General features: G+C 42.1%; 2 protein-coding genes and 1 long non-coding RNA gene across 4 annotated transcripts in view; 2 read left to right on the forward strand and 1 right to left on the reverse strand.

Annotated features, from left to right (window-relative positions):
- Nucleotides 1-1,201: 1,201 nt before the first annotated feature.
- LOC128449898 (transmembrane protein 158) lies at nucleotides 1,202-2,525 on the reverse strand. The gene has a single exon (XM_053433243.1). It carries the CDS (start codon nucleotides 2,523-2,525, stop codon nucleotides 1,806-1,808), a length of 720 nt encoding a protein of 239 aa, XP_053289218.1. The 3' UTR covers nucleotides 1,202-1,805.
- Nucleotides 2,526-2,570: 45 nt separating this feature from the next.
- LOC128449900 (uncharacterized) lies at nucleotides 2,571-3,283 on the forward strand. The gene is made up of 2 exons (XR_008339922.1): nucleotides 2,571-2,688; nucleotides 2,781-3,283. It is a non-coding gene; the product is annotated as an uncharacterized LOC128449900 (long non-coding RNA).
- An 8,703-nt stretch (nucleotides 3,284-11,986) lies between these two features.
- Nucleotides 11,987-20,584, forward strand: part of lars2 (leucyl-tRNA synthetase 2, mitochondrial) — a 34,062-nt gene continuing 25,464 nt past the window's right edge. The window contains exons 1-3 of one of the 2 annotated variants that reach the window (XM_053431661.1): nucleotides 11,987-12,133; nucleotides 15,161-15,398; nucleotides 17,052-17,183. In XM_053431661.1, coding sequence (XP_053287636.1) covers nucleotides 15,165-15,398; nucleotides 17,052-17,183 — 366 coding nt within the window. In that variant the 5' untranslated portion in view covers nucleotides 11,987-12,133; nucleotides 15,161-15,164. Of the gene's footprint in view, nucleotides 12,134-15,160; nucleotides 15,399-17,051; nucleotides 17,184-18,552; nucleotides 19,692-20,584 lie in introns of those variants that run through there. The other variant, XM_053431662.1, reaches the window with a different exon arrangement.

Genomic DNA, 20,584 nt, shown 5'->3' on the forward strand with positions numbered 1-20,584 from the left:
TTCATGATTGGATGGCTGATATGATCTCGATCATACAGACAGACACCAAGGTTTTTGAGAACCAGTTCCACTAAAAAATCTATTCAGGCCCATTCCTCCTTTAGGTGAGGCCAGGACTGACTGACTCCTTCAGCTTATTTATGAACCATGTTTCAGTGTTTAAGATCTAACACACAGCATTTATGAGTACTCTGTACAACAAGCAGCGTTTACATATATGATATGCTCATATGTTCATTTTTCCCATTTTTCCCTCTATCCCTCTGTCAATCTTCTGTCTGGTTGTCTAGTCTTTGTAAAATGCAATAAACAAAAATAAAGTATTAAAAGAGATACCCCAATCAGCCGCAACACCGAAGCACTGAAGCATTTATCTCTTTTAATGTTACGGATGATACAGCCTGTTATTTTCTCCATGATCGGTGACCTGTTTACTAATCTGTTTTCTACCAGATAAACATCTCTGACTGCTTTGTGCCCACAATATTAATGTGAAAGTTTCCCTCAGAGTTTGTCACCGTCACAAATCTGTCAGCTCAGTAGTGTCGTTGTCAGCTCAGGCTGATAAAGTCTCTGGCTGGTCTGCTCTGGTCCCTGTATCTTGTATTTGCACGGCTGTGGCCTACCAGTTCATCCACTTTAACCTGTGTGGTCAAACCTTGAACGGCAAAGAAATAGTTCCCCTCTCTGTGATAAAACAAGCATTTACATTAAATATGGCGAGTGATTGTTTGAAGCTTCAGTTATTTACACAGTCCATTAAAATGAGGAGATGGAAACCAAGGATGACCTCAATGACTCAAATACAGATTTCTTTGAATTGAAAGTATAAGCCTTTATGAATGGTTTAACATTAAACAACAGTGTATAAAGATTTCACAACCCCCCGAGCCAGCGTTAACAAGAAGATGCTGCTCATTGTTCAGTCATAAAGTAACACTCATTTATCAAAGTAAAGTTAACTGACAATATCTCCATATATTAACCTTACAAATTGAGGTAATTTGTGAATTATTATAACTATTATCAGTATTGATTTGGCCCAGTTTTCCTATTGTCATAACTTCAAGGTGCATCTCATGTCAAATCAGTTTCCCTTAGACAAGCACTGCATTATGGGCTCAAACGTGAACTTCACCTGTAATCTGTGAGAAGTAAATTGATTTAGGCTACAGACAAAACAGGTCAGAGAGAATCTGAATTATAGCCTATAATCAATTTTATTTTTCATTTAAACATGAATAGCCTACAAATAAGCACAACTGAACTTGACATTAGAAATCTAACAATATAAATCCTGAACCTCTGTCTATGTCAGTCAGAAACAACATCGATGTTTCATAATGTATTGGAAATGAAAACTATCACACTTACTCTGAACATGACTATAGGTTGAATATATATTATATATAGTACTGTATGTGACGGCACATGTTAGAGTTTGGTTTTCAGTGCAAAAGTCCTTCACATGGCATAAGGCAAAAACTTTTCTAAAAAGATTAAAAACTATACAAACACAGTTGAAGGAGAAAAAGTTTGCACGGCTGACATAATCTATAGGAAGGCCTACAAGGGTATACAAAACACGTTGGTATTGGTCCCAGTATAGATTACTATTATTGGCTAGTGTAATTCTTCATACATTACCTTGGTTGTCCTAAAGAGGAGGAGGTTTAGTAAAGAATACCCACAAGAAAGCATCTCATCAAAAAAGTTCCCAGAACCCTCCAAGAGTGTGAAGAGCTGAATGGCTACAATTATAGTATAGGCAGCACAGGCTATAATCAATATAAAGGTCCTTTCAGTTATCTGGGTCTCCTCTGCTCCATGCCATTGGGCAGAAATCCTGCAATGATGGGCACCGGCCATATGAGAGCAGCAACACTCCACACGATGATCACTAGAGTCATGAAACAAGCCACAAGTGTCGACTCGATGGGTTTTCGGTTCAGCCTCCAACTTTTGTCCCCGTTCAGCTCGTCGAGGCTGAAATCCACGCAGCAGAAGGCGACCTGGTCCCCGCTCTGCTGGCCCCGCGTCCGGCCCTGACCGAACCGCCGGTACCGGGACATCCCGCAGCCCACGCACAGCCGCAGCTCCTGCTGACCCCCGTTGACCCCGAGGTGCTCGACGACGACGGGCGAGATGGCCCTGTTGAAAGATGCGGAGAAGAACGCCCTGCCGTGGTTGTTGGTGGTGTAGAGGAGCACGTCACACTGGAAGCCGAAGCTGCTGTCCCAGCGGGCCACCAGCGAGGTGGGCAGCAGCCGCTGGACGCTCACGTTGCACTGGGACAGGCTCTGCAGCGGGGACGAGGCGGCGGCGGCGGCGGCGTCGGGCGAGGCGTCGCTCTCCTCCACGCTCCTCTTGGAGAAGCGCACGTCCACCTCCAGGTTGGCCATGAACCTGTTGGAGGAGTTGATGGGCGGCAGGAGCAGGTCCTCGTCGCTCCAGCCCTGGCATCGCTGGAGGAGTCCGGCCACCGCGGTCAGAGCCAGCAGCAGGGTCGGGGAGTTGTTCAGCATGGCACAGGGCGCGTCTCTCCTCCTCGCATGGTCTCTGAGACGATCCGCGGGCGACGGACGATCGGACGAGGCGCGCGAGGCTCGGAGATGCCACTTACTCCGGTGGCTTTTAAAAAGCTGCAGCTCGCGATGGAGAGATTCAAAACCCAGCCCGACGGAAAAGGTGGAAAGCTTGTCACATGCATGCGCGCGTCCCAGCCCCCCTCCCGCTGGAGTCTCCAAATTAATAAATGTGGCGTGTTGTGGCTTTTCCAGGAGAGGGGCAGGCTGAGCAGCTCCGTGCGCAGAGCCTCTTCATCACAGCTCCCAGCTCCTCTGTCTCTCCAGGTGTGAGCTGAGCTCCGAACACATGTGCGGTGAGGAGAGACCCTCCAGTGCGCATGCAGGGACACACGAGCTTCGCATGCTATACCTCCTTCATTCGACAATCCAAGTAAAAGAAAAGGATCTGATAAGATCCACAGGCTGAGCTCTCATCTGTCTCCCAGGATGAGACATGTGGCAGTGGCACACTCTCCAGGTCAACTTGTGGCACCACCCTGACCAAACCAATTGGTCAGAGCCAACACTTGACATAAATCTAGAATTCATAATGTCAGACCCCTCAGAAACTTCAGCCCAGACATTAAAGAGAGATCCTCCCAAGATTTATTTTTTAAATGTGAATATTTTTGCACAGTTTTTACAAAAATTATGAACCATAGATTCTGCTTTAAAACCTTCTGTGAACGCTCATCAATAAAGATCTGTCAGGGAAACTGTGAATCTTATTGATTTTATCTATTTAGTTTGATTAAAGAAGTCAAAGTCAATGGTGCTGACAAAAATAACCAATATACTGCTCAATAGAACTATAGTAACATTGATATTAATAACTCTGGAGGGCCACATGCATCACTCATCAAACTTTTCATGAGAAACTTGTATCATTGCTACTGCTGAAATAAATAACCATCCAGCCGGTCAGTCCACCACTTTGGTCGAGACTGAAATATTGTCAAATCTATTGGGTGGATTGCTGCAGGAGTTTGCACAGACATTCATGGTTTTAAGATGATAGTTTTTATCTGCACTGGGAAAATATCAAAAATACATATGTGTAATAATACAGACGCACAGACACAGACAAAGGAACTTTGCTCATGGAAAGAACAACAACATAAATGACAAGTAAAAACTATATACAGACAGGCAACAATTGGTGAGATAACACAGAGATCAACTTTCCTCCAGATGATGACATGTTTGAGTGTCCTGAAACAAGTGCAGAGGTATATGGTATTTTAAAATCCCCTCAGGCAGGGGTTCTCACAGATGATGGTCTAGAACAGCAGAAGACCAAGTCAGGTTCCATTCCTGTCTGCCAAGAAACTAAAATGTGAGGCTGCACTGGACCCCCTCACGCATGAAAGCTGGGCAGTAGAAGACTCTGAAACAGATGCAGCCTGTCGAATCTAGTTTTCGGCTGAGGCTGCAGATGGTGGAGTCAGTATTTGGCAAGAAAAAACCATAGACCCAACCTGCCTTGTGTCAGCAGTCCAAACTGGTGGTGGTGGGGATTGTTTTCTTAAATACCAACCGATCATGTTCCAAATACCACAGACATCTGAGTATTGTTGCTGAACATGTCCGTGTCTTTTAACCATCGTCTAATGGATACTTCCAGCAGGATAATGTTTCACTTCACAAACTGGTTTCATGAGGCCTCCGCCAGGAACCAGATCAGATTCCACTTTGAGATGTGGTAGAACAGGAAATTAGCAGCACGAATGTGCATCTGATAAATCTGCAAAAATGATGTGATGCAACAAGGGTCAATGTGGAGCAGGAAATCAGAGAGATGTTGTGGTAACTCAGATATGAAGAAGTGAAGCAAAGAAGGGCCTTACACACGAGTAGTAGGTGTCCCTAATAAAGTGCTCAGGGACTGTATTTTAATATTTAGAGCTCTGGTGACTGTGAAGGCCACTAAGCCGAGAAACACGGTGGGATTTCAGGCGACAGAGAGTAACCAACGAGGTTGCACCAATAAATTAGACTCTTGTTTCATCAGAGCGACTGAGCTAAAAGATAAGAAGTTAATCTGTTTGCCATGCAGGAAAGATTAACTCCCGAACCTCTATCTAATCAGGGTACATTCACCGAGTAGAGCACCAACCACGGCCACTGAATAATCAGTCCCGCTCAGCAACAGGGATTTATAAACCCTTTGCTCAAGAGCACAGCGGCAGGTAGAAAGAGGTAAAGGCAAAAATCCAAACCAATGCTCTTATGTGTATGAAAATTATGTAAAATATAAGGCAGGAGGGTCAAAAAGCATCGCTTTTGAAAAATAAAGTGAAAGGGTGGTCATTTGAGAGAATTTCCCTTCATTCAGCAACAAAACATTAATATCGAGAACCTGGTTTTGTCACAACTTGTTTTTTCTGTGCTCAATCTGCACAAATGTAAGAGTGCAAGGACACAGTTCAAACTAAATACTCCCATTGAAAAATCCATCTCGTCTCTAATCTATCTTTTCTCCTCAGTCATAAAATCATCTGCTCTGAGCGCTGCATGTACGACCAGCTACTAGACAAGAAAGAAAAGACTGTGTGAGGTTTTGTGTTTGAGCGTTTATTCTGAAACACAGTTGCAACTCAGCACACTCAGGGTTCAAATCCAAAAGTTCACATTGCTATATTTACAGTTGTAGTTTTTCTCCCGGTGTAGCAGCTTCTCACAGACACAGCGTTTCCAGTGGGGATCGATCCTACAACAGCGGCCGCGTCAATTTCTCTCGCTGAGTTGTTTAGCATCAGGTTTGGTCTCATTCATTTAAACAGCAACATCACAAGCCGCCTGTTGCAGATGATAAAAAGTTATATTTTCTAAGTTTCTATATATGAAATCACTACAGAGAGTCCAACCGTCCATGACCCATTTGCTTTATTTATTCATCTGTTGTCTGCTCTGAGAGCTGTGTGTAAGTTGGTGGTTGTTGCTCTCGGCCATGTTGTTGTGCGCTCAGGGGCAGCCAGACACATCAATAAACATGTGCCTCCACTGTGGTGGAGCAGCAGGGGTTTTGTACACAGCAGCATGTGTCACCTGGCTGCTGTATCTGCTGCCGAAGAGGACACAGTCACTCCCACCTCCCCGCCTCCGCCACGCTATTTGGTTTTTGGATCCCACACTTTTATCACAAACAGAAAATCTGATCAGAACTACAGCTGGGGACACAACCGCAGCTAATCTCAATTTTGGGGAGGTCTAATAAAAGTTTGAACATGAGGACTGTAGCTACGGAACATCTGTTTGGTTTTTGGCGAGGAGCCTTTTTCGAGCTGCGGTCTCAGGTGAGCTGTGGTTGGCCCAAATCGCGCTTAGCACAGAGGACACACTGTGTCCTATAGGAGACATGAATGCATCTCAGAGCTGAACTGCATAGATTGTGATGACAGAGACATAAGAGGCTGACCTTCCTCACCTTGATAGGGCTGTCTTTGGTGCAGATGTGGACAAAGGGGTGGTTCCATAGACTGTTAATAAAGATGGACGACTTGGTTGCACCCTAAAATCGAAGCCAAAGTGTCTTGATTGCCACCTGGTGGTTGGCTGCAGTATAGGTCAAAATAATTGGCTATTCGATGCTAAAAAACAGGGTCCTTGATGCCGCAGCTCCACCCCTGATAGTTACTACGCAGCTCATGTTCCAAATCCGTAAGATGTTAGCAATCGTAATCCCAATATCTTGGTTTCCTTTTTGGATAGTGGCAGGAAGGGAAGACCCGTTGACCATCTTCACATACAGCCTATGTTCAGAACCAATTAATTTGTTTCACTTAATTAAACTATGTTTTATTACAATTAAATTATGTTGGTCAATTTTTTAAAATCAGTTTTAGCAAAAATTTGCAATAGATGCATCTGTCAATATAATGCAACAAAAGCCCAAACTAGATATTTAAAATCCCAAATCAAGGTCCCAGGCCTTTTAAAAACACAATGGAGTCACTTGAGGCAAGTGTATTCATTTTATATTTGACATGCTCGTGTTCTTTCCACCCTCCTGCAGAGGTTTTCCCCTTCCCCAATCACTTAACTTTCCATGTATCATGCCTCTGAGCAAGTGTGATTTGGTTTTCAATGAGGACGTTATTATGCTTTCTGCCAGTGTACTCTCCCTAACAAAGTATATATAATGCATCAGAAAAGATAATAAGCTATTGACAGAATTGGGTCATTGACCGGAGGTGAAATGGTGATGAATTATTCTCTTTCATCTTCGCCGACCAGGATTTACTGTATGAATGGCCATGAATTGTTTTCTTCTGCGCTGTTTAAATGGTATAATTTGCTCTGGAGGCCAGCCTCCGTGTATTTGATGTGAGGGTCAGCTGAACAGAAAGAGTCTTTGGCCTCAATTTGCACCTGAAAGCCCCCGGGCCTCTTGTCTCCGTTTAATTACGACTGAATTTTACACAACCTTCTTGCTTCAAAACAATCACATAGTTATTTGGTTCTCTCTCACACTCAGACATCTCTCTGGCGCTCGCAAATACTCCCACACATTTCCCGATGCTGGTCCCTCCGCTTCAGATACGCTCTCTAGACAATGTACTGGTGTGCAGAGCAAGGAAATGTAAATGACTTTCTTGTTCATTAATTATGCTTTAAAAATGTAAATTGCTCTGGTGACAAAAATGCAAATGGGACTAAGATAAAAGTCTCTTGTGCCGAAGGAGAACATATGAAACATTCATTTTCTCGAAGTGTGGCTCTTTATTTAGGAAACCGAAGAGGAGGAGGACCTGTTAGTGGCTCCTGGCCTTCGTCAGCGTGTCAGTGCCGGATCAGTCAGCAGCAGCCTCACATAAAACTTACTTCATTAGAAGTTGAGGATTGGGAACAGACATCCTCGCAGCCTCAACGTTCAAGCGTTTACAGCTCAGTCTGATGAATCCCCCCCCCATCTGTCTCCTGTAGTCCTGTCATACCACCAATCACTGCCAGGGCTAATCACCACGGCAACAAAACAGAGGTTTCCCTAGAAGCAGGGGAGCAGTGCGCACACACAGACACACACACACGTACACACACGAACGCACACACACATTTGATAAAAATAAGAATGATAACATCATTGTCATTGTTATCACTATGTTTGATGTTTAGGGCAGCCACAGATATTCATAGCAAGGCTGCATTCAGGTCCTGTCCATCACAAGATAAGTGTTTCTTTCTTCTGAAGACGCAGCACCAGTCAGAGTAGGATCACGTAAAGGGGCAGCAAGTTCTCTGGTGCTGGAGACAAACTGTAAAGACTGGGCAGAGCTGTAGAGCGGTGATCATTGGATCAAGAATAAATACGTCTATACAGCCCTAAAGATTTTCCTTTGAGGAGTCTCCAATTAGAAGCCAATCTCCTTTTCTCAGCAGGTGGGTGTAGACCAGAGTGTTAACGTGGTTGAGATCAGGCAGGAACCCAATGAGTCAAAATGAAGGGGGAGAATCTGTGGAATATATTCATCCATCCATCCATTCATCTATTTATCTATACCAATTAAGCATTTAGTGTTTAAAAAAGGAAAAACTCATAATTAATAATGTAATCATAACACTACATTAACATGTAAGCAGCATCATAATTCTCAGTTGGTATTTTGCGGTCAATTAATTTTAACTGCTCATACACTGCTGGCTGCTTTAATCCATAAATATGCGTCTCATTCAATACGATTAAATTGAAAAGATCTTGAAATTTTTTTTATTCTATAATTGAATTACTTAACAGGACTCTTTAATGTTTAATGTACTCAGGACTCCATGTGAAGCATAACTGATGGTCTGTTGATTACTCTCACATAACTAGTTGTCAAATACGGTGGCCCTGGAGTGCAAATCACAATTTCAAATCACAGAGAAGGCAGGTACCTGCAATGAACAACACTCTACACTGATTGGACAAATGTCCGTCTCCTTGACAGGAAGAAAATGCTGACAAAAAGTTTTTTGTGATTGTCACCCTCAGGGCCAATTAAAATGCAGTGCCCACTCCTTGAAATGTAGTGGAGTAAAAATTTTAAATATAACACAAAATGGAAATCCTCAGGTTGAGTGCAGGTACATTCACATCCGTGGTACAATATTTGATTAAAAATGTACTTTGTTGTTACTTTTAACCACTGCTTATTATTTAAACAGTAAACATGTGTTTTCATTTGATTTAATGAACTCCCAAGCACTCCTCCACTTTGAAGATTGCCTCTGTTCCTCATTGTTAACCTTTAACTGAGGGCAATTAAAATGCTCATGAAGACATGAAATTTGACTCGAGGACATAAGATGGCAATTTAAAACTCGTTGTCTTCGAATCTTAATCAGATTTCCGCCTGGTCGACGCTTACAGCTGGACTGGGTGCATCTCGGAGACGTGCAGCACAGAGGAGTTTTGCACTAATTAGCAACAGTAATTGCGAAGAAGCTGCATCGGGATCCTGGGAGAGAAGACATAACAAATGTGTGGTTTTGTAGAACAGTCTGCGCGTTGGAGAATCGTCATCTTTTTAATCATAAATGAGAGAGTGTGGCGAAGCAGTGTGTGGATATTAGAGCAGGAGAGATCAGCGTAGAGAGGGATGCTGCTGACAGATTCTGTAAAGTCTTATTCCAGCTAAAAACCTCCTCATCTCCTCTGTACCACCGTGTTTCCCTCCCAGGCCTTTGTGTTTCACCAGCACAGATAAGCGAAGGTACGCACAGGCCTGTCAACGTGAAATAGGCCCTGGAAATGACATCACACCCATCAGGCTCTCTGAAGCTCGGTCAGAGACGTGCGAAGAACCTATCAGCCCGTTCTCAGGAAGCCGAGATGGTGCGAGATTGCTTCGCCGAGGCACCACGGTCCCACTGCTTATTGAGGCGGATGTGGATTGTGAATCACGCGCCCGATCCCGAAAGGTCACCTTGGACAGGTGAAGACAAGTCAGCCCTGCTCCCTCCCCCACTTCCTCTCCCCTCATCTGCTTCCCACCTTATGCATTGCTGCTCGGGCAGCTCTGTGTGGTCGTTTGTCATCGGGTTCTCTGCTGGTGAAATGCAATCGTCCTGCGAAACAGGGAGAGAGGGGGGGTGATTACCATGGGTTGTTTGTCATGGGGGGATCGGGGATGTGGGTGGAAAATGAGGATGATTGGTTGCTCTCACAAGTGATTTGTTTGAAAAACTACAGAGGCTTCTTGCAACCGGGACTCGGAGGAAATGCGGCGGTCCAAAAACGCTCAACTTTCATGAAACTGAAAATACATGAAAGAATTTATCATCAAACTGAGAAATGAAGCCAAGTGGTATTTTAAAACTGTTAATTAGAGTCCAACACAAAGAAGAGGAGCACTGAGACAAAGCTGGAACCTGTGAAGACGGTGAGACGTTCACAGAAGTGGCTCCATCTTTTATTTTCGTGTTTTTGTTTCTCCACATTTCCAGCAATAAACTGGCTTTGTTCTCTCAGACGCTCCCCGAGGACATGGAGCCTCCATCTGCTCCTGTTATATGATGATGCCTATGACTCTCACTTATGTGCCACAATGTTACAGGAACATTCATTGCTTCAACTTTTGTTCACAGTTTTAAAGTCTAGAAATTAAAAACTAGACATTCCAAATTTGAATTGGAAAAAATGTGCATATTTTCATCGAGTTGATGAGGGAAGATCAGTTGACTCCAATAGATTCAAAGTATGATATAGTTAAAATGTACAAAGTTTAAATCCGAAATTTGACATGTGTCACACTGCTTCCGTGCTTTATGGTTGATTTCAAATACTTCTAAAGTTTATAAAAGCAGTTGTGACCTTAAGCTCACCTTATTCTCCCTCTAATTTTCAATCTATCATTTGCATTGCTTTAGTATGAGTATTTTTTAATACATTTTAGAGTGGAACATAAAGAATTACATTAAACTGAAAGAGCAACATTTCCAAATTTCTTTCTTCCCATATCTTGAATTGCAGATTCAGTTACGAAAAAATGATAAAACATTGTTGTCCAGCGCCTGCAGTCCTCCATGAAATACAGACCTGAGAAGGAGATGAGAATCACATTGATTCATCAGGCTTTGTGTGGAGTGTTAGAGTCTCAACTGTGTCAAAAACCCATTTCCCTGAACCATTCCTCCTTCCTCACCACATCCTGCGGTGCCCTGGGCGGAGGTGCCCATTTAGCTCTGATATACGGCGGAAGGCCGGAGCAGAGTTTAGCTCTCTGACGTCAGGCTGAGAAACTGTCTCGATCTCCTGCTAATAACACCCCCACCCCCCCCCCCTTCTTCTTGTCTTCCCTCACTTCTTCTGCCAGATCAAACGTGAGAGCCACAGGGAGAGGTCGAAGAAAGACAGAGACTGAAGATCAGACGCTGCCCCCCCCCCGCTCCATCATCCTCCTCAATGTCTCTGCGATGAAGACGAAGTGAGTGGAGGTGCTCTGTCGGTCACCTATCACTTTACACTGAGAGGTAGCATCAAAGACATAGTGCTTCTTTAGGAAATCACGTAGAATGAAATAATCTCCTGAGATACTTGTAGAGCTGCAGTGAATTTGTATCATCATTATTTCAGTCTCGTTTCTTGTACTTCCTCTTGTGAAGGACTAATATTTGAGTTGATTCACTTTAACTTGCCGACATTTGACCCTGGAAAATAACAAAAAACACCAACACTTTTAGGGGACATGTTTGTTCTTAAGGTGCTGGGAGGGAAGATTTATTTTTCAAAAGACGGTGCACAAAATAATTAATAAAATAAATGCAAAAAAGTAAAGGTTGCTGTAGATAAGTGAAATATCCCAGACTGTGTTAACCATTCGAAATAAATGTCATTCACATAGAAAATAATCAATGTTTAGATTTTTTGAAATAGCAAATTGTAGATTTATATTTTAAAATGTTGCGTTTCAAAATGTTAAAATAAATGCATATTTGATATTCATGATCAGAACTGATGAAACAGTTGAATAAAATAGTAAGTGATTTGAAAACGTGAAAGTACAGTGAAAAGTAATATTGATATCTACAGTGATTTATAGAAGTTTTAGGAAGGGGAAGTTTTTCTAAGGAGCCCTCATGGTTCAACCAGACATCAAATCTATTTTCTTTTATCTAAGAGAAAAGGCGACCTATTTAAAGACATTATATGCTGAAACAGCATTATGAATGGTTAGTAAGTGATTTACTAAAACTTGACGGGGTTGCCAGGTTGTGAAATGTCCTCATAAGTATGTATAAGCTACACACACACACACACACACACACACACACACACACACACACACACACACACACACACACACACACACACACTGATGAAAATAATAACGTTAGAATATTCTAATATTGAAGGAATATCAAAGCAGCCTGTTTAAACCACGTGGGTTTGTCGTTGTCGACCAACGTCGTGTTAATAAAGTTTATTGAAAGCAAGATGGCGGCGCCTGTGGTGCAGTCGTGATGAGAGGAAACAGGTCGTTTCCAGCGCATTTTAAAGATGGACATGAGTGTTTCACTGTGGATTATCGGTTTTATGAGATTGGGACAGTAACGCGGAAGCACAGGAGCTGGAAGTGAAACAGAAGGTGATTTAAAAAAGTTGTTATCTGACGCTAACTGATGAGCGTTTGTTTCTGTGTGGACAGACCAGAGGTTACATCTGACAGCTAGATAATACCAGGTTCAGTTCACAGACACGTTAATGCGTGTAAATCAAGACTTTAACTCGTTACATTTACCTTTGTTCACCACTGTGTTTGACTGAAAACAAGATGTCCTGCTGGTCAACGACCTGTCATCTTCTCACACAGACATATAGGAGAGCTATAAGGCTGTAACGATTAATCGACCGATCAGACAATAGATTTGATCATTAATGGATCAGTGCTGGTTGTAAAATGTAAAATTACCGACATCATTTCATCTCCAGTTTTTACAGGATTATTTGTCATGTGGATATTTTGATCTGGAAGAGACGAACAATAAAACTCAGTCACACTATTAGAACAACACAAACCCCTAATCTAATAATATAATATAATTGCTTATGACAGACACATTTTCAGTTTCATCAATGTATGATATGATGGGGGCATAATCATATTTCTGGTTGGACTTTTTGTTTCATTTCAGCACCAATATTATGCCAAAATTTCTGCTCATACCAAAAATATGAATATATGAATCAGTTTGTTTGAATAAATTATAAATTCAATAATTAATTATATTGTTCTTTCAGACACTTTTATATGTTAATTTTTTTATAAAAAGTGCTTTTTTATTTCACAAAATAAAACTTCAAAACCTTTTGCCCGATTAAGGTAAACATATATTAGTAATTTTTTTTATCTTATTTACAAAAGAATTTTCAATACATTTTCATAAATATCGGATTATAAGAAGAGTAGGAATTAAAGTAAGAACCCTTGTACCAAGAAAATAATTTTCTCCACATTTTGAAGCTTTATCTTTTTCCTCTTGTCAGCGAGCTGTTGCAGATATTTACGGTCGCTCTCTAAGAGGCAGATGAGCCCAGTCACCATAGAAACATTTTCTCAGTCTCTCGCCTCAGCCCACTCACTCAGTCACACCGCCGGAGATGCTCACCCCCTTGAGTGCTCGGCTCTCCGGGCCTCGGCCTGCCTGAGGGAGTGGTGGCTGCTGCAATGCTCAGGATATACTCGAGAGAATTTAGCAAAAAAACATTCCCAAAATGCACGTGGGGAGAGGAGAGATGAGAGGAGAGGATGGGGGGGAGGGGGGGGAGGAAAGGAGGAGAGGAGGAAAGGAAAGGAGGGGTGAGGAGAGGAGAGGGATGAGGACAGGAGAGGTAGAGGAGAGGAGGATTAGGAGGCGAGGGGACAACTTTCCTCTGGTTTTACGGTCCTTCTTGAAAGAGTGCACAGTTTTACCACAAACATTTCTCCTCTGTGGTCAGTGAATCCTCCAGGCTGCTCAGACTATTAGTGAATGATGTAGAGGTCCTACACTCTTCAGACATTTAAATGAAAACCTTTGTCGCTAAAAGTGTCTTTCATAACGTATCTTTTTCACCTGCTTATGAAAATATATATATTTTTTTATCCACTCTCCTGAAGAATTACATGTCCCCACCTCTGCACTTTCTGGTTGAGCTGCTTCTCTCCTGTGACAGAAAATATAACAACCTCCTCAGCGAGTTCTCCGTGGATCATAATGTTTGTTTACCTCATTTACATCTTTATACCAGACTCTGGTGTCGGGCCAGGCAGATGATCACTTCTTCCATTCAGCATTTATAAAGTTCTCGCTCCCTGATGCTCAGAAGCTGAGCGGCAGCGGAAACGTTCTTGTGACGGGTCAGATCAGTGCTGATTCTCCTCTTTTACCGAGGAGGCAGAGACTTCCAGATTTCTTATGTTACCGTGGCAACTGTGTTTATATACTTGTGTGTGACTGTGTGTAAATAAGACGAATCTAGGTCAGATATTATTTTTCCTGACATGCAGTTGTATGTCTGACCAACATCGAGCCACACGAGAGCAAAACCACACTGCAGTCTCATTAAAGTTAGCCTACATAAATGTATTGTTTTCAAATACAGTCATTTGTTATGCACTAATCTGATTTATCCTGTTTTCGTTCCACATGTAGTTACAAACACTTGAGGGACATTAAATTCTTGCGATTTGAGCTTTTAACCAGGTTGAGTTCCTATAACGCAAAATCTACATTTTCAAAGTGCAGGGCAGATGAGAAGCAGAGAGATGACTGAGTGTCTGAGTGTGTGAAAAATCAGCTGATGAATATCATCCTCCCTCTGAGCAGGCGGGCGGTGTCATGAGAACAGGCTGTGAGGCAGCATATAAAACACTGATTTCACAAACTCACGCTGCTCTGTGACTGACGTGGTGCAAGGAACACAGAGTGTAAAATAACAGCAGCTGGGGGAGAAAAAACCCCAATAGGACTCAGATCCAAATCATCTGGATCCAGATGTGCTGCCTGTTTAATGGCTTTGTCCCAATTTATGTCTCTAGGTCATCCACTGTTATCATCTCATGGTCGCACCTTTCTGTGGATAAGATGTTTTCTTGCCAACATATCTTCTTTGTACTCGGCAGCATTGTTTTCTACTTGGAGCTTTGACTGAAGTTCATGTTACAGAGTCGTTTTCTGTATCTCTGAAGTTTGAGGGTTTTTAACTGTTCTGCAAAACAAGCTCAGTGTTTCTTTAATTCCTATAAATTTGACTCATTTCAGCAACACATATATTACACTATTTCTGTGCAGTTGTAGGACAGGACGATCACGTTATTCTCTTAGAAAACTTCAGTGATTAATTTGTGTTATGCTACCATTCAAATTTTGAATATATATATATTTATATAAGCATCTTTTGACAATATTCATCACATCTAACATATAATCTCTCTAATATTTGAAGGTTTTTCCTTCATTGCTTCATTAATGTTTGGCTGCACTGTTCAATTATTTTCAGATTAGTTGTTTTCTCCAACCATCAGTGTATTGGTGGTTTAAAGTGATATCAAAAAGAGAGAACTAGTTTTTTACCATCACACTATCCCTCTGTCTACCCTCATTACAAAGTCTGTCTGTGTTTCATGAAACAGAACCATGCAGGTGTCAGTTAGAAGACTGGCTCTGTGTCCACTGGCTGTAGCCCGCTGTGTCCGAATCAGGACTCGTCTCCTGAGTCCAGCACCCCACCTCTCGTCCCCCAGCAGCCGCACTCTGTTCAGTGAGACAGGAGTGTGGGAGAAGGACTATCGGACGGAGACCCGGCGCAGGGTGGAAGAATGGTGGCATCCACGTATTATGGCCCAGTGGCAGAAGGACTCACTGGTGGAGGTAAGAAAGCCCTTACCTGACATCAGGGTAATAGAGATGCAGCAGAGCTCCAGATGCGATCAGGTTTTTGAAGAATCCCTGCTCAGTGTTAGGTGCATGTAAACATCCTATCCTGGTTTTAGAAACGTGTTTATGCTATTTTCAAAAAATAAGCTGCACACATGGTCCGTTTAAAAGTAAAAAAATATTAATATTTGATCACTAATAATAATACCTCTAATAAGTTTTCGACGCTCCAGTTTAAGTTAACGGATGTCGCAAAAAACTAAATATATTGACATTATTGGAGCAGAAAAGCAAAGAAAAAGGCACAACCAACAAATCTTTTCTTTCTAATAACAAAATAAACAATTAGTAGATTCATTTTGTGTAAATCAAGGAATCACTTCAGTTCTGCTTGCAGCAAAATGTCTTCCACCAGGGAATAAAACATGACTTTGGATTGTGGAATCATGTGTTGAGGACTTAAGACTTCCATGCACAAGATAAAAAACTTGCAAGTTGTTAAATGTAGACACAAATATGAACAAGCAGGTTTACTGTGATGAATGTAAATGTCAAGGGGCAATGGGTATTTTTTTTAACAGTTTCTCAACAAGCCCCCTCACCAGGTTTAAATCCACTAAATCCGGACTTTTATTTGGATCTGCACCAAATTATTAAAAAAAATCATCAAGACCCATGAATTATTCTCTGAGAAAACAAAGATCATGCTGAAAAACGTTTCACAATGTTAGAATAAATGAAAGAAAACCCTTTGATCTGAATCTGTACCAGTACTTTATGGGTTCTCCCCTTATGCTTACCAACATCCTTCAGGATTTCAGAAACCTGAATTCTACTGGACTGGAGTGTTCACCCTAAGTTCTATCCTGTCTAGCATCAGCCATGTTGTAAAAGAGCTGTCGCATGAGTACAATTGAAAGCTGACGACCTCCAACCAAAGCTCCACAGGTCAATTCTAAGCTAAGTGTAGTTTTACTTTGGTGAGTCAAAATCTATCAATGTGCACAGATCTGATTATTTATACATTTGAAAACTCATTTAGTCCCATTTCAAGATTAATTGATTAATAAGCATCCCTCTAAATGATCCAAGCTATTACCGTCCCCGGGCTCCGTGGCTGATCTCAGACCTGCAGATCAGGCTCATTATAAATCCTAATGGTCTGTCTGTGAGAGGCTGACAGTGATTAAGTGAATTCATGACAGCCCCGCTCCTAATTAATTTATTGAAAAATTCATGACTCGGGTTTCCTGTAATCACGTATGGCTGGGTGTAACCGCTACTTACTGTGCTGCCGTGGTAACAGCGTGCGACTGTAAACCATCCATAATCGGCCGCACGGCCAGCGTTCACATTCTGACAGTGTAATCAGACTCAGTTAGAGGCTCATAACGGTAATACAGCAGGAGTCAGTCAGGGCTCTGGCTCTGTGTGTGAGGAGTTATTATTCCTTTCCTGATGCCATCAGGTTAATGCACTTTTATAGAGGACCCATTCAGAAGAGACTCAGAGATATTAAAGAAAAGAGCTGCTTCTCTGTTATCACTGCCTCTCCGTCCACATTAAAGTTTCATGATCTCTTCCCACATGGGGTGAGGTCATCTCATACCTCTGCACTGTGATTTGAACGTCTGCTGTCGTTCTCAGGTTTCCACCAAGAAGAAGTTCTACGTGCTCTCCATGTTCCCGTACCCATCGGGACGACTGCACATGGGCCACGTGCGCGTGTATACCATCAGCGACGCCATCGGCCACTTCCAGAGAATGAGAGGCCATCAGGTATACTTGTCTTTTATTAAATGTCGTTTTCTATTCCTGCTTTGCTCCCTGAAACAGGCCATATATGCTGAACATCCGTTTGGTTAATGACGGTTTAATATTTCACATCCTACTTTTCCCACTAAAATTAGATAGAGAACATTATTTTGACTCTGTTACAAAACTATAATCCATCTATCCATCCATCCTTTTTTTTTATAATGCTCGTTCTCTGAATGGCATGGAGCTGGAGCCAATCCCAGCTGACATTGGGCGTGGAGAGGGGAGCGGGTTATAACCTGGACAGGTCACAATGCTGTTATGTAGTATCAGAATAATCAAGGGCTGAGTGGAGCATGAAGACAATTTGATCCCGTTGTGTTACTTGCGAGAGCTTGGCCATGGGATCATTTGTGTTTGCTCAAGTGATGCAAGGAAACCCAACCCTCGAGAATACTCCTCAGCTGAACCAGTGGGAAACTCCTGTTGCACATTAAATAAGCAGCAGAGGAACCAAGTTAATTAATCCACATCGTGAATCAGAGGTGCACACAGCTTAGAGAATTTAAGTGTAGGGCAGGGCTGACGTACTGAGACAAGCAACCGTTCATACTCGCATTCAGAACTCCAATTAACCAAAGCCCAACCTGCAGGTTTCTGGTCTGTGGGGGGGGGGGGGGGGGGGGGGGGTATCCGGAGTAAACCTGAACAGACACGGGGAGGGGAGAACATGCAAACCCCACGCAGCGAGCTTACCCACTAACCACCGCACCCTGATCGTAAAAATGAAATCGAATTTATAATTTTTTATAATTAATCATCAGAATTTATTCCCCACCTGTTGTTTATGGAGATTTTTCACTTGACAGTTATTCTTCAATCAAACAATAGAATATAATTTCCCAACAACTTCTCACAGTAGGTGGTTGTCCATTCAAATAATAAGGTAATTGTGACTTTGCTTTTAAGTTTAGATATAAGCCAATTTTTGCTTTATTTTTTATAAATTTAAAACTCAGCACAAGTGTTAGTCTTTTGCTCAACTGGCCTGTTTTCTTATTAAGATATATTTAACTGACTCTACTAGCTAAAAGCACAGAGGATGTGTTCACGTCAGGTTCTCTGTGAAAAGCATATTTCACTGTGGTCAACCATCGTTTCATATTTCCATGTTGACTCGTCTGTTTGCACATTATTACTCGTGGAGCCACAACTCTGTGCCGGAACAGTGAGTCAGTCTTTCATTCAGAGTTAATGGAGCGCTCCGTATCTGCCCCATGATATTATACAGTGCAGACAATATGATTGCTGCCGCTGTCTGCCCTCACTGTGTCTCACTGCTCTTATCTGTTTGCTCCTGCTCCGCATCACCACGCACACACAACACATTATTAAGAAGATCTGTTTACACAAGGCCTCTGTGAACTCTCATGCTTTATGTCACTTAACTCAGTCCCTGCTTATACAGTGTACATAGTGTAGTGCACTAACCTCAGCACCCATTAACATTAGTTGCATGATCACAATAACTCCTTTTGCCATTGTCTTTCAATTACACAACCTTAGTCTACACTTTGCGTGCATGTAATAGATTTCTGCTGTGCTGTATTGATTTCAAACATTTGCACAGTATGCACATTAGATTAACTCAGGTCTTATGGTAGCTTGATTGTTTTATATTACGCTTTTTAAACCTCCACCAAGGAGATTATGTTTTCACCCCTGTGGATTTGTCGGTTTGATTGTGAACAAAATTACACAGAAGCCACTGGAAAGAACCCATTTGAATCAAGTGTGGATCTCTAAGCACCATTCAAGTTTATATTATTTTCTTATATTTGTTTATTGTTGTCTTATTAAGTTGTTTTCAAGCTACAAAGACTCTATTCTCTAATGTGTCATAATTTTATGTTGCTGGATAAAAACACTCTTTTATTGACTAGGAGTGTTTCACTTCTACTGAATGATTCCATAAAAATCGATTTTCATGACCACTAGACCTATTGAGCTTTTTCAAAATAAAGGCCTGTAATTACAGGAACGAAGTCTGAAAGGAAGAAAATGTTTTCGTGTCTCTTGTAAGCTGACAGGTGGCGGCTGTGATGATCTTGAACCTTCTCTTTACATGGTTAAAATTAGATATAAATAAGGTAACGTTAAAATCCATACTCTCGATCACAAGCACTCTGGTCTGTTATTGACTCGCGATTGTTTCACATCAAAGTGTTGCTGTCGATAGTCAGCACTCGCTCTGTAACAGTGCAGTAAATGATTGGTGTAGAATAGATGAAGCTGTAACCAGTGTGAAACCACACAAACCTTCTGACACGAAGGCAAAAACAGTCCACGGACAGTTCTTTGGTTTCGTCTCAGTCCTCACTAGATCCGTCAGACATCTTTCTCTTGTTTCTTCTTTTCCTGGTGGATTTTACACTCGATGGTGTGCATCATCCCTCTCGAGTCTCAGAGAGAATCCCGTCTGCCTCTGCCTGGTTTCTCCCTGAACACGAACATGGCTTCACATGACTGGTAAATACTTCCTGCCCAGGAGTCCACTTCCTCTGAGCATCTGTCACAGCAGCGTTATATTCTCTCGCTAATTAAGGAAGGTACAGTCTGTCGATGGTCACACCCCGAAAGTGTTCGAGAAACATTTTACCACAACGTCCCTGTCATTCTCCATCACATCAGCAGATTGTCCCAAAGTAATCACAACTTTTCAAACACGTCTAAATTAGTAAAAACAATCGTGGCTTCCAATCAGGGATATTTTTGGGGCATATTTGGTAAAACTTTCTCTGAGGTAGACACAGAAGACTCACACTGTGAGTTGAGGGTAAATATAAAACGTCTGCCAGCAGCCTTCCTCTGTCCACCAGCTCCTTTAAACTCACTTCAAACTATGTTTAATCATCGAGAGAAAATCACTGCACCCAGCCAACAAAAGTCTGGCATGCTGTAAAAACCTGTTACAACCAGAATGTGATGTCCTTAAACACAGGTCTTTGTTTGTATTAAATGAGATATACATGTTAATGGTAAAGCTTTACAGGTGCTGGTATGCACCTCTACTGCAGAGCTCGTGGTATTTACACGTATTGATTTGGCAGACGCTTTCGTCCAAATGAGCCAGAGTAGATCAACGAGATGTTTTGCGAAACTGTTTCTTGGAACTAAAACTATACTGGTGACTAGATGTCAGTTCGGCCTTAGAAGTATCCAGACATAGTACTAGATCTGTTTTTCATCATTTTTAGCAATAGCATTGTTAATCAGTGGTTAGCACTCACAGGGGCCTTTCTGTTTGGAGTTTGCATGTTCTCCCCGAGTTTCTCCCACAGACCAAAGACATGCAGACCGACCGTGGATGTGAGTAGTTGTCTGAGTCTGCAGAGACATTGTCAGACATCAACTCTGAAAAA

Source organism: Pleuronectes platessa, chromosome 10 (genome assembly GCF_947347685.1).
Source record: "Pleuronectes platessa chromosome 10, fPlePla1.1, whole genome shotgun sequence".
NCBI classification, from domain to species: Eukaryota; Metazoa; Chordata; class Actinopteri; order Pleuronectiformes; family Pleuronectidae; genus Pleuronectes; species Pleuronectes platessa.

Bases quoted from the DNA above. Each gene is read 5' to 3' on its own strand.
- LOC128449898 (XM_053433243.1), bottom strand. From the start codon at position 2,525: ATGCTGAACAACTCCCCGACCCTGCTGCTGGCTCTGACCGCGGTGGCC.